The sequence below is a fragment of the Cetorhinus maximus genome, chromosome 11, assembly GCF_964194155.1.
Source record: "Cetorhinus maximus chromosome 11, sCetMax3.hap1.1, whole genome shotgun sequence".
In the NCBI taxonomy this organism is placed as follows: domain Eukaryota; kingdom Metazoa; phylum Chordata; class Chondrichthyes; order Lamniformes; family Cetorhinidae; genus Cetorhinus; species Cetorhinus maximus.
In genome coordinates this window covers 11,539,881-11,557,241 of record NC_135889.1, presented here as the reverse complement: position 1 = coordinate 11,557,241, position 17,361 = coordinate 11,539,881, and the positions used below count along the sequence as shown (strand labels likewise).

Below are 17,361 nucleotides of genomic sequence, written 5' to 3'. Positions count from 1 at the left end.
TCAAAGGAGCTATGGTGAGTTGCTGCAGTGCACCTTGTAGATGGTACACACTATTGCCACTGTGAGCTGGTGGGGGAGGGAGTGAATGTTTAAGGTGGTAGCCAGTCAAGCGGGCTACTTAGTCCTGAATGGTGTCCAGCTTCTTGCGTGTTGTTAGAACCGCACTCATGTAGGCAAGTGGAGAGTGTTCCATTGAACAGGCTAGGGCTCTTTACTCCAAAAAATGTGAAGACTGAGGTTTACCTAATAGATCTTTTAAAATGATGAAGGTGTTTGATAGGGTGGACGTAGAGATGACTGGCGGGATCTTCCGGTCCTGCCTGCCGGTGAATTTACTGGGGCCGCCGAAGTCAATGGACCTTTGGCTGGCTCACCGCATTTTCCGGTTCCTCCCACAACAGGTCCCGCTGCAAAATCCTGGCCGATGTTTCCATTGGGGGTGAGGCCAAAAGTAGCAGGCCATAAATATAAGATATTTACAGAAATCCCCAGATTGACTGATAGCTCTCACTCCCTTCTCAATGTGCAGCTGTCACCTAGAGGGAGAGGGACTGTGGGACATCAGTCGGTGTATAGCTATCCCCCAGAGAGAGTAGGGGGCAGAGAGACGCCCGTCACTGTCCTGATACCTCCCTGAGAGATAGCAGTCAGTGTGCAGATACCTGAAATAAAACCAGGAGATGTTGGAAAAACTCAGCAGCTCTTTACTCAGAGAGTGATTAGAATGGGGGAAATTTGCTACCACATTGAGTGGTCAAGGTGAATAGTACGGATGTATTTAAGGGTAAAATAGAGGGAGAAAGGAAATTGCCGATCGGGTGAGATGAAGAGGGGTGGGAGGAGACACTTGTGGAGCAGAAACACCAGCATGGAGCAGTTGGGCTGAATGGCCTGGATCTATGTGTTCCTGTTCACTCAGGGAGTCGGAGCTGCTGTGGCAACACACACTTGCACAGGCATCTCATAGTCCAGAGCTATGGATAGTGATGGTAAAAGCTCCACCACATGGCTGGCCAGGAATCTCTCCTGCTCCTACCAGCCACCATTGGCACGAATTGGAAGGATTTGCAGGTTGATAGGCAACCTGTTTGGCTGCATTCTGAACACACCTTCCTTTACCATCAAGGTCCTGGGGTGGGACTTGAACCCGGAGCGCCTAGTTCAGGGGCAGGGACACTATTCCACTGTGCTATGAGACCTCCTCAAATGCTAACTCATTCTGTGTAATTAACTGGTCATTTACCAATGGCTGCTTCACTTGACAGTGCTGCAAAAGTCAATGCACTCTGTCATCACTGATTCTGGGAAGCACTTTGAGATATTGAGGTGTAACGTAAATAAAGGTGTCACTGTTAACCATTTACAGTCCATCTGGTAGATTGTTCCCCAGGCTAAGGGGGTGTCTACATTGGCAGGGGTGCAGGGGTGATGGGCTGCTGACAGTAGCAAGGCCCCACATCTATTGGATGGGCTGACCAATCAACTTCTGTTCCCTCAGGTTCACCGCCGCAGTGTCTTCTATGAAATGAAGTACCTGGAGCTGATGATTGTGAATGACCACAAGATGGTAGGAAGCATTGATACTTCTTCCAGTCACAGTCAGTTTGCAGTGTCGGAATTACTCACATGTACATCAACCGGTTGGGTTATGCAGTGTCTTTATCATACCACAGGAACGTAATCAGACAAAATGTGATATGGAGCCACATAGGAGTAATTGGGGCAGGTGACCCAAGGCTTGGCCAAGAACCTTTTAAGGAGTGTCGTAAAGGAACAGAGTAAGGTTTTAGGGAGGGAATTGTAGAGTTTAAGGCCCAGACAGCTGAAGGCATGGTTGCCAATGGCTGGGTGCAAGAAGCACAAGAGGCCAGAATTGGAGGAATGCAGAGTTCTCAGAGGGTTATTGGGCTAGGGGAGAGTACAGAGATGGGGAGGGGGCGAGGCCATGGATAGATATGAACACAAGGATGGGAACTTTAAACTGAGGTGTTGCTGGACCGAGAGTCAGTGTGGGCCAGTGAGCATAGTGGGGTGATGGATGAATGGGACTTGGGATGCGTCAGGACACGGTCAGCAGAGATTTAGAGAAGGTGGACTTTACAGGGGGTGCATGGTGGAAGGTGGGCCAGGAAAGTACTGGAATAGTCCACTCTGGGAGTTAACCAGGGCATGGATAAGGAGCTGAGGCAGGGGCATAATTTCACAAGTCAGGCCCCAGCTCAGGAAGCCAATTGGTGAATGCAGAACGGAAACTCACGGCTGTACAGGTACCGGACTCCTTATTCAGCGCCCCAAAATCCAGAGGGATCTGAAAACCGGGTCCTGCCCTGGAAACTACAGTCCCTGTCAGGCATTGTTGTCCGTCACATCTTGGGTCACGGCTGATCCTCTGATCTTTGGGTCTGGCCTCATTTATTCTGTGTTGGGGTTAACGGCGCAGAAGCCAGCTTGGTCTGCCCCCTCGTTCCTTCCCTGGTCCGGCTAAACCAGCCCAACTTTAAGTTTTAATTAATTATTATTCTATTCTCTCCCCTGATCCCCGTGCCCCCCCGCAGGACCCAAAGTCCGGAAAACCCGCAAACCCGGAACACATCGGTCCCGGAAATGGGGTCTGGTACCTGTAGTGTTTTCTGACGGTCATTCATATCTATTGTGGCTGCATGTGGAGCACCTGAGATGCTCCTTTGGTTACATACGAAGCACTTAATCAATCGTCAAGTTACACGTATTAGTTTTCAGTGAGTTAATTGTCCTGGATGAGGTTGGCAAAGGGGGGAAGGTGAGGTGTTATTGTTGGGGAACCAGTTCCAATATGAAACACTGGCAGACAGGTAAACACAGCTAATTTCGGGGGAATACTTGCTCAGAGAGCTAATAGCTGCTGCATTCGTGCTGGCACAGAACCCCAAGTGTCCATCAGAAGGTTCAAATCCTGGCCTCTGGGGTATCTCTTCAAAAAATATTTGAGTACGATTAGGAGAAGCCTATGTTGTCAAAGGAACAGCCAGCATGGGCTCAGCAAAGTGACTAAACTGTTAAGTGACCTGTTTGGGAGTTTCACGACATTACTACGGATGTCTACTTGGAGTTTCGGAAAGCTTCTGCAAATGGACAGGATTAGCGAGGAGGCTCAGCATATTAGTGTACTGCTGGATAGAACGCTGGCTTAAAAGAGGGCTGCAGTAAGTGGGAGCTTTAAGGCTGGAAGAAATTGGAATTTTAAATGTTTTTCACTTTGGATTGTTCACTACTCCTAGGCTTGTGGCCTGAATGAGATTGGTGAGTGCCCAGTTCCAGGTCATTTTGGCTGGGGTGGGGGGGGGCATGTAAATGGCAAACTGGTTTCCCTGCACCCATTTCCTGTTGAATCTTTACATCCAACAGCGAAAGGAGATTTGCATCCCATCAGCTGATTTTCCTCCTCCATTTTTAGCAAGCCGTCGCTATTATTATTATAGTAGCTGGCAGCAGGGCTTCAAGCAGACGTCAGGGGACACAGTTTGAAAACTGTGACCTTGGGCATGACATGAGAAGGCCTTCCCTCAAAGTGGGATTCATACGGACTGGGAACAAGGAGGAAAAATCCCTGGAATTGTCTTAACTAAAGTTGGATATTGTGCGTTGGGGAAAGTGTTCAGTGTTCCAGGTTGCCTTAGCTGGGATGTGTTGTGTTAATGTCCTGACAGACACCCTATTTTATGACCTTGTGAGAATAACTTCAAACCTGGGAAAATGAATGTTACATTTTCAGAGAGACAGTTGATGGTGGATTTAAAATTACACAGAAGAACAAACGACAGTTTTTGTAAAGTTACCCTTTGTGATTAATGACTGCATCACAAGAATCTGCTGCAATTTTGCAGACTGCAATTTGATTAACAATTATGGATTGGGAGAAACGAGTCCTTTTGCTCTGGGTCTAGTCTCCTGCGCTTCACCTGTTCACTCACCAGAGGGCAGCCTGCACACACACATCATGGGGAGACAATCAATAGTTAACTAGCTAAACGAGTTAACTTCTCAATAAAGAATGTTTCCAATTATTGGGCAATTCTGCTATTTATGAAAATACTTTCATAAATTCAAATTCTACCCCCAATATATGAATGTACGAGTGAATATACGAAATAGGAACAGGAGTAGACCATTCGGCCCCTCGAGCCTGTTTCACCATTCAATGAGATCATGGCTGATCTGTTTGTGTTTCGAGTTCTACATTCTCATCTACCCACGATGACTTTTGATTCCCTTGCCCAACAAGAAGCTATCTACCTCTGCCTTAAAAATATTCAGTGACCCTGCTTCTACTTCCTTCAGGGGCAGAGAGTTCCAAAATTGGACAACCCTCTGAGGGAAAAAATTCTCCTCATCTTTGTCCTGTAGGGACGACCCCTAATTTTAAAACAGTGCCCCCTAGTTCTGGACTCACCCACAAGAGGAAACATCCTTTTCACGTCCACTTTGTCAAGACCATTCAGGATCTTATATACTTCAATCAAGTCAGCCCTTACTCTTCTAAACTCCTGTATTTCAGGTTAAAGTATTCAAGTATACTTTGGTTCCAGAGTGCAGGGGGATGGGAACCCGAATGGGGAGACACAAAAGAGGGAAACAAAGGTAGGAATGAAAGACGGAAAAGTAGAAAGCATAAGTGGAAGGCAGAGGAAACAAGGGCGAGCAGCAAATAGGGCCATAGTACAAAAAAATGTGCAAAAATGTTAAAAAGACAAGTCTAAAGGCATTGTATCTGAATGCACAGAGCATTCGCAATAAGGTAGACAAATTAACAGTGCAAATAGATGTAAATGGGTACAATACAATTGCGATTACAGAGACATGGCTGCAGGGTGACCAAGGATGGGAACTGAATGTCCAAGGGTGCTCTACTTAGGATGGATGGGCAAAAAGGAAAAGGAGGTGGCAAGGTGTTGTTAGTTAAGGATGAAATCAGTGCGATAGTGAGAGAGGATATTGGCTCAGAAAATCGAGATGTAGAATCAGCTTAGATGGAGGTAAGAAGCAACAAGGGGTGTAAAACATTAGTGGGAGTTGTCTATAGGCTTCCAAACAGTAGTGATAAGGTAAGGGACAGTAATAAACAGGAAATTAGAGGTGTATGTAACAGGGCGCTACAGTAATCATGGGTGACTTTAATCTACATATGGACTGGACAAACCAAATTAGCAATAATACTGTGGCGGATAAATTCCTGGAGTGCGTATGAGATTTTTTTTAGACCAGTATGTCGAGGAACCAACTAGGGAACAGGCTATCCTAGAGTTGGTATTGTGCAATGAGAAGGGTTTAATTAATAATTTTGTTGTGCGGGGTCCTTTAGGGAACAGTGACCATAACATGATAGAATTCTTCATTAGGATGGAAAGTGAAGTAGTCCAATCAGAAACTAGGGTCCTAAATCTTAACAAAGGAAAATAGGAAGGTATGAGGTGTGAGTTGGCTAAGATAGATTGGGGAACATCATTAAAAGGCATGATGGTGGATAGACAATGACTAATAGTTAAGGAATGCATGTATGCATTGCAACTGTTATACATTCCTTTCTGGCACAAAAACACAACAGGAAAAGTGGCCCAACCATGACTAACAAAAGAAATTTAAGGATAGTATTAGATCCAAACAGGAGTCCTATAAAGTTGCTAGAAAAAGTAGCAAGCCTGAGGATTGGGAGCATTTTGAATTCAGCAAAGGAAGACCAAGAGATTGATTAAGATGGGAAAAATAGAGTATGGGAGTAAAATTTGCAAGGAACATAAAAGCAGACTGTAAAAGCTTCTATAAGTATGTAAAAAGAAAGATTAGTGAAGACAAATGTAGGTCCCTTACAGTCTGAAATGGCAGAATTTATAGTAGAGAACAAGGAAATGGCAGAGCAATTAAACAATTACTATAGTTCTGTCTTCATGGAGGAAGACACAAATAACTTCCCAGAAATACTAGAGAACCAAGGGTCTAGTGAGAAGGAGGAATTGAAGGAAACTAGTATTACTAAAACAATAATGCTGGTGAAATTGATGGGATTGAAAGTCGATAAATCCCCAGGGCCCGATAATCTACATCCCAGGCTACTAGAGGAGGTGACCATGGAAATTGTGGATGCGTTGGTTGTCATCTTCCAAAATTCTGTAGATTTTAGAACAGTTCCAGCAGATTGGAGGGTGGCAAATGTAACCCCACTATTTAAAAAAGGAGGGAGGGAGGAAACAGCGAATTACAGACCAGTTAGCCTAACATTGGTAGTAGGGAAAATGCTAGAGTCCATGATAAAGGATGTGATAACAGGACACTTATAAAATATCAAAGGGATTAGACAAACTAAACATGGATTTATGAAAGGGAAATCATGTTTGACAAACCTACTGGAGTTTTCTGAGGATGTAACTAGCAGAATAGATAAGGGAGGAGCAGTGGATGTGGTGTAATTGGATTTGATAAAGTCCCACATAAGAGTTTAGTGTGTAAAATTAAAGCACATGGGATTGGGGGTAATACATTGGCATGGATTGAGAATTGATTAGCAGACAGGAAGCAGAGTAGGAATAAATGGGTCTTTTTCGGAGTGGCAGGCAGTGACTAGTGGGGTACCGCAGGGATCAGTGCTTGGGCCCCAGCTATTCACAATAATGATTTGGATGAGGGAACCAAATGTAATATTTCCAAATTTGCTGATGACATGAAACTTGGTAGAAATGTGAGCAATGAGGAGGGTGTTAAGAGTCTTCCAGGCGATTTAGACTGGCTGAGTGAGTGGGCAAATATATGGCAGATGCAGTATAATGTGGATAAGTGTGAAGTTATCCACTTTGGTAGGAAAAACAGAATGGCAGAGTATTACTTAAATGGTGATAGATAGGGATATATTGATGTACAAAGGGACCTGGGTGTCCTTGTACACCAGTCACTGAAAGCAAGAGCAAGCAGTTAAGGCAAATATTACCTTGGCCTTCATTGCAAGAGGACTTGCGTACAGGAGCAAGGATGTCTTAGTGCAGTTGTACAGGGCCTTGATGAGATCACACCTGGAGTATTGTGTGCAGTTTTGGTCTCCTTACCTAAGAAAGGATATACTTGCCATAGAGGGAGTGCAGTGAAGGTTCACCAGACTGATTCCTGAGATGGCAGGATTGTCGTATGAGGAGACGTTGGGACGACTAGACCTGTATTCACTGGAGATTAGAAGATTGAGAGGACTTCTCATTGAAATATATCAAATTCTGACAGGGCTGGACAGACTGGATGGAGGGTCTAGAACAAGGGGTCACAATCTCAGGTTACAGGGTAGGCCATTTAGGACTGAGATGAGGAGAAACTTCTTCACTCAGAGAGTGATGAACCTATGGAATTCTCTACCTCAGAGGGTTGTGGAGGCCAAGTCACTGAATATATTTAAGAAGGAAATAAATTTCTGGACTCTAAAGGTGTCAAGGGCAGAGCGCAGGTGTACAGCGTTGGGATAGATGATCAGCCATGATCATATTGAATGGCGGAGCAGGCTCGAAGGGCCGAATGGCCTACTCCTGTTCCTATTTTCTATGTTTCTATGTAATCTGTTCTTTCATTTTAAGACCACTAAAAGTTTTTCATTTTGCGAATAACCTTCATCAGTTATGACTTTACCATTTACCTTTCACTGTGGGTATAATCACTCAACTGGATTCCAGCCTGTAACTCGCTCCCAGATATCTATCATTATGTATATAAACCATCAGAACCCCTTGGTTCAATTCCAGCCTTAGCTCATTCCTGGGAACATGCTAGAAGAGGAGAATGAGACACCACAAGAGGCCATTTGGCCCTTTGCTCCTGTGTTGGCTCTTTGAAAGAGTTTATCCAATTTGTCCCATTGCCCTGCATCTTCCGTGTAGCTTTGCAAATGTTTCCCTTTCAAATATTTATCCAGTTCTCTTCTGAAAGTTATCGCTGAAGTTGCTTCCACCAGCCCTTTCAGGGGGCGGAATAGCCTGGAGGTGACGGGAGACTAGGCTGCCAGCTGGAGAGTTGGCGAGATCCCCCTGTCACCTCTTTTAGCGAAGGCCCACTCGGGCACCTGACAGGTCAGCAGAGGACCTTCCCCCGTGATCAAGGGCCCCAGGAGTGGAAGTGCCGCTGGCTGAGAGGATCGGCCGGCGGCTCTTCTGGGCCCAGCAGTGCCCCCGGGGAGGTAGTGGCTGCTGCAGGTACTACACCCACCTGAGGCCCTGGATCGAGGAGGGACCCAGGCTTAGGTGAGCGATGGCAGGAAATGGGGGGACTCACAGGATGGGGGTCGTGGGGTGAGGGTGTGCCGAGGGACCTCAGCAGCAAGGGCCGGGGATGGAGGGGGGTGCAGCCACTTAGGCCGTTTTGCGCAACCACTACATTTGCCGGGTTCATCCCTCGCTGCTTTGTTGAACAGGGCTGCGACTTTTATTGGACATTACCTGGGGTTTCACTGGGAACTGATGTTCCTTTACCTTCTCTCTCTCACAGTACAAGAGGCACCGATCTTCCCGGCCTCACACCAACAACTTTGCCAAGTCCGTGGTTAACCTGCTAGACTTTGTAAGTAGAAATCCAATTTGCCCAGATAATGAGTGTTGGCTCAAAGGTTATTTTTGTTTTTCCGCTACTTCGTGGAAGTGTGACGTTCAGTCAGGAATGCTGGATGGTGGTGCGCAAGGGCACATGGCAACGTGAGGCAAGTTGGACCTTGGTGCAGTCTTACTCTCATAGCCCTAAACTTTGTTGGGAACCGGGTTGGGGTCGGGGGGGAAGGCTGGGGGGTGCGGGTTCCTCAGGCACTGCTGCAATTTGGGAAATTTGGGAGCCATATTTCACACTTATTTTTTTTATTTGTTCATGGGATGTGAGCATCGCAAGGCCAGCATTTATTGACCATCCCTAGTTGCCCTTGAGAAGGTGGTGGTGAGCCATCTTCTTGAACCGCTGCAGTCCATGTGGTGTAGGTACACACACAGTGCTGTTAGGGAGGGAGTCCCAGGATGGAACGGTCATGTAGTTCCAAGTCAGGGTGATGTGTGACTCGGAGGGGAACTTGCAGGTGGTCGTGTTCCCATACATCTATTGCCCTTGTCCTTCTAGGGTTAGAGTTGTGGGTTTGGAAGGTGCTGCCGAAGGAGCCTTGGCGAGTTGCTGTGCGGTCCTGTGTTGTAGCTTCACCAGGTTGGCACCTCATTTTTAGGTATGCCTGGTGCTGCTCCTGGCATGCCCTGCTACGAGCTTCATTGAACCAGGGTTGGTCCTGGCTTGGTGGCCTGGTAAGTAGGGTCTATGCCAGGCCGTGAGGTTACAGAGTGTGGTTGAATACAATTTTGCAGCTGCTGAGGGCCCCCTGTGCCTCATGGATGCCCAGTTTTGAGCTGCTAGATCTTTTCTGAATCTATCCCATTCAGCACGTTGGTAGTGCCACACAACACGATGGAGGGTATCCTCAATTGACTTTGTCTCCACAAGGACTGTGCGGTGGTCACTCCTACCGATACTGTCATATAGACAGATGCACCTGCATCAGGTGGACTGGTGCGGTCAAGGTCAGGTAGGATTTTCCCTCGTGCTGGGTTTCTCACCATCTGCTGCAGGCCCAGTCTGGCAAATGTGTCACAGGAACATAAGAAAAAGGAGCAGGAGTGGGACATTTGGCTCCCGAGCCTGCTCCTCCCTGCTTTCAATAAGATGGTGTTGCTTCTCCTGGCCTTTGCAAGGGAAGGTGCTGTCCCTTTGTGAAATATCGACTCTTTCATTTATGTGGATCTGTTTATGCTTTCCAGCAGAATTCTGAAGAGCCGAAGGAGTTTAATTTGCCGAATAGATTGTCTTTGATGTGAGGACACTGCCGCCTTGTTGCTGATGCACGTGCTCAATGTTCACATTGTTAGGTTTGAGGGCCATCATGTGTAATTGAGACAATGGAGCTCAATTCAGCTCAGGATCAAAGCAGCCAAATCACTCTTTAAATGTCAAGGTCTGCCTGGTTTCATGGGCATTGCGGGCGCAAGTGTGCAGGGAGATGGGGATAAGTGAAGGGGCGAGAGAGAGAGAGAGAGAGAGAGATGAATAAGGCTGATAACCAGAGAAATGTTCAGTACCTGGTTGAATTTTGATAGTTCAAGGCTGTAAGCGCAACAAAGTTCATCGGACTCTCGCTTTCTGATTGGTGCTTCGAAATAGTGTTTTGTGACACTCGTAATAAACGTGGTAATAGACTGCCCGAAGTTCCTTTCTCAGTGTTCACATTTCTACATGGAACTCCTCCTGCACCTGCCACTTTAACACCATATTAACCAGTTCGTTTTAAATGGACTGAGGGGAGCTTCAGCGGGGGGATGTTAACCCCTTCCTTACCATGCAGTTTCGAGGTCAAAGTGCCCACCGGTAAGAGGCAGGATAAGAAGGTGGTCTGCCCATTCCCATTATATTTTTCACTCTCCTTTTGTCGGCGACTTATGGATAATATTTTCAGATAGGGAAGTCTGGATGTCATTTTGCATTTATTTAGCACCTTTCACAACCTCGGGGCATCTCAAAGCGCTCTACAGCCGCTGAAGTACTTTTAAAAACCGAGTCACTGTGATAATGTAGGAAGGACGGCAGCCAGCTTCTAGCACCGAAAGATCCCACACAGTCGGCTTGATCATTGCCCCAGCCACCAAACTCGATGTCCCGCCTCTCCAAAACCCCTGAGGCAGGAAACAGCTTCTCCAGCTAGTGTTTCAAACCCAACCCTCACCTCTGGGTCAGAAAGCTGTGCGTTCGAATCCTATTGCAGACGCCTGAGCATGGAATCTAGGCCAACACGTCCATTCAGTACTGAGGGAGTGCTGCACTGTGCTGCCTTTTTTTGTAGATTCTGAACAGATGCCCCATCTCCGCTGTGTGGTGGGCATAAAAGACCCTTTGTCTGCTGTTCTTTAAAGACAGTGCCGAGCTCTTCTCCCGATGAATATTTACCCCTCAGCCCAACGTCGCCAGGACAGATTATCTGGTCATCATCTCATTGCTGTTGGTGGGATCTTTCTGTGCACAAATTGGCTACCGCATTTCCTATATTAGAACAGTGACTGCACTTCAGAAGGACCTGATAGGCTGTAAAGTGCTATAGGATGCCCTGCAGTCCTGATAAGATTACCTTCCTGTGAGTTTTCTCACTGGCTACCTGTAATGGCTGGAGAAATGTCTACCTATTGGCATCCATAAGTCTCACAAAGACCGGCGAACCTTTAATTTTTGCTGCTGCTTTAAGAAGGAAACGTAATTTGTCTAATAGAGTTTCTTACCCCATGTGTGTCTCCTGCTTAACCTTGTGTTTCTGCTGATCTGATTGGCTAACTGTCTGTTTACCCAGTGTTCCACTCCTGTACCTGTCCTGTCCTCCTGTCTTGCAGATATTCAAGGAGCAGCTGAACACCAGGGTCGTCCTGGTCGCCGTGGAAACGTGGTCGGACAAGGACAAGATCGACGTGGGCCAGGACCAGATGCAGGCCCTGCGCAGTTTCTCCAAGTACCGGCAACAGTTTGTGAGGGAGCAGGCCGACTCTGTCCAACTGCTCTCGTGAGTCAACCTTCACCACAACTTGCATTCATGTAGCGCCTTTAATGCAGTAAAACGTCCCCGCTTCACAGGCGCATGATCTGATAAGGTTTGACATCCGAGCCCATAAGGAGATCTTAGAGCTGGTGGTTCAAAACTTGGTCAAAGTGGTACCTTTGGGGGGGGGGGGGGGGGGGGGGGGGGGCGTCTTAAAAGGAGGAGAAGGAAGGCGGAGAGCTATAGGGAGGGAATTCCAGAGTTTAGAAAGCACAGCTGCTAATGGTGGAACGAAAGGAATCTGGGATACACAGGAAGTCAGAATCAGAGGAACACAGATTGCTTGGAGGGATGTGGGGTTGAACGAGATTACAGAGATAAGGGAGGATTGCTTCCATGGGGGGGATTGGAACACAAGGATGAGAGTTTTAAATTCAAGCTATTGCTGGACTGGGAGCCAGTGTAGATCAGCGGACCCATTGGTGATGGGTAAGCAGTACTTGGGAGCGAGTTAGGACACAGGCAGCAGAGTTTTGGACGAGCTCGAGGTTACAGAGAGTGCAAGGCTGACTGGGAGAACAAATCTTCCAGAAGTGAAGACATGGGAAAAATAACTTAAATTCAAATATCTGGCTGGGTAAAAACATCCCTTTGCTAAGTCTAAGATGGAGGTACAATAAGCACGATTAAAGCCTCATGTCCTCCCTCACTGGAGGCAGCATCTTAAATCGAAATTTAGTACTTTATAAATAAATAATTGAGTATTGCTGAAAACAAGAGACATGTTATTATCTAAGCTTTTGGCTTGCGCTCATCGCAAGAAATTACCAAACTGTAATAGGGGTGAACAACAATTTATACTGCATGAGAAGAGAATGCTGATTGGTTGACAAGTGGAATCTGATTGGTGGAGGCATTGCCATGGAGAATGCAACATGGCTGCCTACTGCCCAGATTTGTTCAAATTCAAACCAGGCAGGTCGACTCTGATCGGTCAAGGCATTGCCCTGGGGAATGCACCAGGGAATGACTGTTCCCTAAGCTTTTGTTTAGATGAAAAAAAGGTGCAAAGTGTGGACATGTTCCTCCTGTCTGCAAAGGACAGTGCCCTGTGTGTGAATATACGTGGCTTCTAGCATGGGTATGGTGCTTTATAAATGCAAATTTTTCTTTTTTACTTTCTTCTTAAAAAATCCGAAACAGGAATCCAAATAGCCTCGAGCCTGCCTCCTCCTGGTTTTAAAGGAGGTGGGCCAAGGGGGCAGGCAGCCAATCCGTTTACAGGAGGTGTGTTGGTTGGCAAAACCTTTTAAGGAGGCTGCGTGCGTCCATTTTAATCGAGCCAGAATTAAAATTGAGTTATGTTTTCCTGGTTTCTCGTCAATTCTACGTTCGTTTTGCTTTCATTCCTATGGTGCTGCATTTGTGTTTTTCTTGTATTTTTGAGCAGGGGCACCACGTTTAAAAGCAGCATGAGCAGCATGGCTTTCTTTGGAGGTGTTTGCTCACTGATGCGAGGAGTTGGGGTGAATGAGGTAAGACTTTCCAGAAAAGCCCTCTGCTCACTTGCTGTTGTCTAATACATCTATTACTGATTGACACCATTGACTGTAATCTAAGCTGACACTCCAGAGCAATACTGAGGGAGTGCTGCATTGCTGGAAGTGCCGTCTTTCAGACGAACCATTAAACCGAGGCACTTTCTGCCCTCTCAGTTCAAAAAGATCCCACAGCGCTATTTCAAAGATGAGCAGGCAAGAGCTCCCCACCGAACTGCACCAATCACCTGGATTTAATGTTGAGAATAACTGAGCCTTTGGCGCTCAAATGTTATGGAGTAAATCAAACTTCTTCTGGAGTCCACACATGCGCAGTTAAACGCAGAAATCTAAGTTACCCTGCTCCTCCACAGGCTGCGCTCAGCATCTTGTGGATGAACTCGGCATTGAAATCAATGTACGGGCATGAAGTTGTGGTACCTACTCACTAATTATCCACTGAACACCAGAAAAAGTTAGTGCTGGCCCATTCATGCACAATTGAATTTTTAACAGTGTTGTAATTACAGCTAAGCAACCTCTTTGGCCCTGATAATTTAATTTTAGTTGTATGGTGTCTCATTCCTTCAGAATTGAATTACTCTAGGAAATCAAATCAATTTTTTTACAATTTCTGTCTCTTCTATCTCAATTCCCTTTGTTCGTTTTATTTTGCTTTCTGTACACAATTTAAATCCAAGTTATACGACTTGGTTTATAATCTGCAGTCTTAATATTGACGGGTGGGTTTGGTAAACAGGGGTTTTGGGGGTGGGGGGGGGTGGGGGGGGGCGCGGGGGGGAGTGGGTGGTAGTTTTGGCTGGGAAACTCTGATGCCCTGTATTTTTCTGTATTGTGTGCAAGACATTTTTTACTGAAATTACGTGTGGTTCAAATGGTGTTGCCATAGGCCCATCTGTATCTAGCCACCGATTAACATTGGCTAATGTTGTGGTAACTGGCTCAACTTTATGCTCATCAAATTGAAGGTACATCCTAGAATCGACTTCAAGTACCCTGAGGGGAGATGTAATGAAAGACAGGGTTGAGCCCTCAACTCTGCCATGAGGTCAGGCATAGGACAAGGTGCATGGTAAAACTTCCTCTGCTCACACTTCCTGTAGCAGTGTGTCAATATCATTTCCTATTGTGTCCAATCTTTGGCCGCCAATTAGGGAAGCTCAAGGACAGATTGTGCAGTGAACACAAAGCGACTAAAACACGGATGCAATCTGCCCCAACCCATTTCATAGAATCATAGAAATAGAATGGTTATAGCACAGAAGGAGGCCATTCGGCCCATGTGTCTGTGCTGGCTCTCTAAAGGAGCAATTCACTGAATACCTTCTCCCTGTAGCCTTGCAAATTCTTCCTTTTCAGCTAATAATCCAATTCCCTCTTCAATGCCTTGTTTGAACCTGTCCCCACCACACACTCAGGCAGTGCATTCCAGTTCCTAATTACTCGCTGTGTGAAAATGTTTTTCCTCAAGTCGCCATTGCTTCTTTTGCCAATTACCATAAATCTGTGCCCTCTTGTTCTCAATCCTTCTACCAATGGGGACAGTTTTTCCCTATCTACTCTGTCCAGACACCTCATGATTTTGAATGCCTCAATCAAATCTCCTCTCAACCTTCTCTTCTCCATGGAGAACATTCCCAACTTCTCCAATCTATCCACGTAACTGAAGTTCGTCATTCCTGGAACCATTCTTATGAATCTTTTCTGCAACCTCTCTAAAGCATTCACATCCTTCCTAAAGTGTGGTGCCCAGTACTGGACGCAACACTCCAGTTGAGGCTGAACCAGTGTTTTATACAGGTTTAACATAATTTCCTTCCCTTTGTACTCTATACCCCTATTGATAAAGGCCAGGATGCTACATGCTTTATTAACTGCGCTCTCAACCTGACCTGCCACCTTCAATGATTTATGCACATTGTCATGGACAGAATGTGTGTTTTTCCCTTTCACTGCCCGTGATCAGTATGTTTGTGTAAGAGGGGCGTGTTTTCTTACCGTCAGGGTGAGAATCCCAATTAAATAATTTCCAGCAGCAAGCTTTTTGCGAGTTTAAAAATAAAGGTTATTTATTATCACACACTTGCCCTGGAATTTAAAAAATGACATCTCACTCACTTGTCTCACACACACGCTCTCTCACACACAAAGATTATATACAGGTGAAGGTAAAAACAATACGGTTGCAAGTTATAATTATCTCAGTCTCTTTCATGGCAGGCCTGTAGTTTTTTATTTGGAGGTGATGCTTTCAAGTTGAAGTGAAAGTCTGGTAAAGCGAAGGATTCCCATTAAGCTGCGAGATTTCTTATAGTCGACTTTCCAGGAGGTTGGTTCTTAGATGAACTCAAAAGTGGGAACAGGTTTGGGGGACTCCTCCCACAGCACTGTGGCTGCTTGGATAACTTGCAACTGGTTCGATGGCTTTTGATGGAGTTCTCTTTCTGCTAACAGCTTTTGCTAAATTCAAAGCAGACAGAAAACATTGCTCTCCCATTATGTAACCTTTTACAGCTTCAAAGTCCTTTTCCCACACATCCTGTGTTGTCATATGACACCTTGAAAGTTTGAGACAGCCAGTGTCTTTGTGCTTGAATGACCCATTCAATTTGAAATTACCCTTTTGAGTTAGTTTCAGGAAAGGGCATCGATACAATATCAGTCCGGAAGGTTTCTTTTGTTCCCTTTTTGAAACAGGGCAGTGGTTTCAATTCACAAAAGAAGTCAGGTGATCCTCGGACAGCCATCTTTTGCAGTTTTTTGTTCAGTTTCCAAAAATATAAAGTATTGACTGAAAGTCCATAATATACTGAAATGTAACAACATATGCACCCAGGTCCCCCTGCTCCTGCGCCCCCTTTTAGAATTGTACCCTTTATTTTATATTGTCTCTCCGTGTTTTTCACTTTGCACCCCTCTGTATTAAATTTCATCTGCCACTTGTCTGCCCATTCCACCAACCTATCTATGTCCTTTTGAAGTTCGACACAATCCTCCTCAGTTCTCAACACTTCCTGGTTTTGTAACACCCGCAACTTTGAAATTATGCCCTGTACACCGAGGCCTAGGTGGTTAATATATATCAGGAAGAGCAAGGGTCCTAACACCGATCCCTGGGCCACTCCACAATAAACCTTCCTACAGTCTGAAAAATCAATTTCATATCCATGTTGTTACTGTCCCTTTTATTCCACGAGCGCTAACTTTGCTCAGAAATCTGTTGTGCGGCACTTTATCAAATGCCTATGGGACGCCCATGTACACTACATCAGCATCAGTACCCTCATCAACCCTCTCTGTTACCTCATCTAAAAAGTCAAGTAACTTAGTTAAACATGATTTGCTCTTAACCATTTTGCTGGCTTTTCTTAATTAACATGCATTTTCCCAAGCAACTATTAATTTTGTCCCGAATTAACATTTCTAGAAACATCCCCAACCCCAAAGTTAAACTGACTGGCCTGTAGGTTCTGGGCTCATCTCTACAACCTTTTTGAACAAGGGTGTAACATTTGTAATTCTCCAGTCCCCTGCCACTACCCCTGAGCCCAAGGAAGACTGAAAACCTATGGCCAGTGTCTCTGCAATTTCCACTCTCACTTCACTCAGTATCCTTGGATGCGTCTCATCCATTCCTTGTGTCTTATCAACTTTAAGTACAGGCAGCCTATCCAATAACACCATCTTATCAGTTTTAAGCCCTTCGAGTGTCAGAATTACCACCTCTTTCACCATGACTTGCATAGCATCTTCTTTCTTGGTAAAGACTGATGCAAATTAGTCATTTAATACCTCAGCCATGCCCCATGCCTCCACGTGTAAATCCCCTTTTTGGGCCCTAATTGGCCCCGCTCCCTCTTTTACCACTTTTTAACTATTTATATGCATATAGAAAACTTTGGGATTCCCTCTTATGTTAACTTCAGTCTCTTTCCATACTCTCTCTTAGCTTCTCTTATTTGCTTTTTCATTTCCCCTCTGAACATTCTACATTCAGCCTGGTTCTCAGTTGTGTTATGTACCTGACATCAGTCATAGGCACACTTTTTCTTCTTCATTGTTATCTCATTCTCTTCTGTCATCCAGGGAGCTCTGGCTTTGCTTGCCCTACCTTTCCCCTTCGTGGGTATATACCTTGGCTGTGCCTGAACTATCTCTTCTTTAAAGGCAGCCCATTGTTCAGTTTCAGTTTTGCCTGCCAACCTTTGATTCCAGTTTATCTGGGTCAAATCCATTCTTACCCCATCAAAGTTGGCTTTC

The 17,361-nt window shown here is 45.6% G+C and overlaps 1 protein-coding gene across 11 annotated transcripts in view; it reads left to right on the top strand.

Moving 5' to 3' along the window:
- LOC144686390 (disintegrin and metalloproteinase domain-containing protein 23-like) overlaps positions 1-17,361 on the top strand; it is a 198,610-nt gene that overhangs the window by 92,393 nt on the left and 88,856 nt on the right. For all 11 annotated transcript variants that reach the window (XR_013577924.1, XM_078551539.1, XM_078551537.1 and 8 more), the window contains exons 9-12: positions 1,499-1,567; positions 8,488-8,559; positions 11,400-11,566; positions 12,993-13,077. Coding sequence is in view for 10 of the 11 variants with exons in the window: in XM_078551539.1 (XP_078407665.1) it covers positions 1,499-1,567; positions 8,488-8,559; positions 11,400-11,566; positions 12,993-13,077 (393 nt within the window). In the remaining variant the exon portion in view is untranslated. The remainder of the gene's footprint in view (positions 1-1,498; positions 1,568-8,487; positions 8,560-11,399; positions 11,567-12,992; positions 13,078-17,361) is intronic.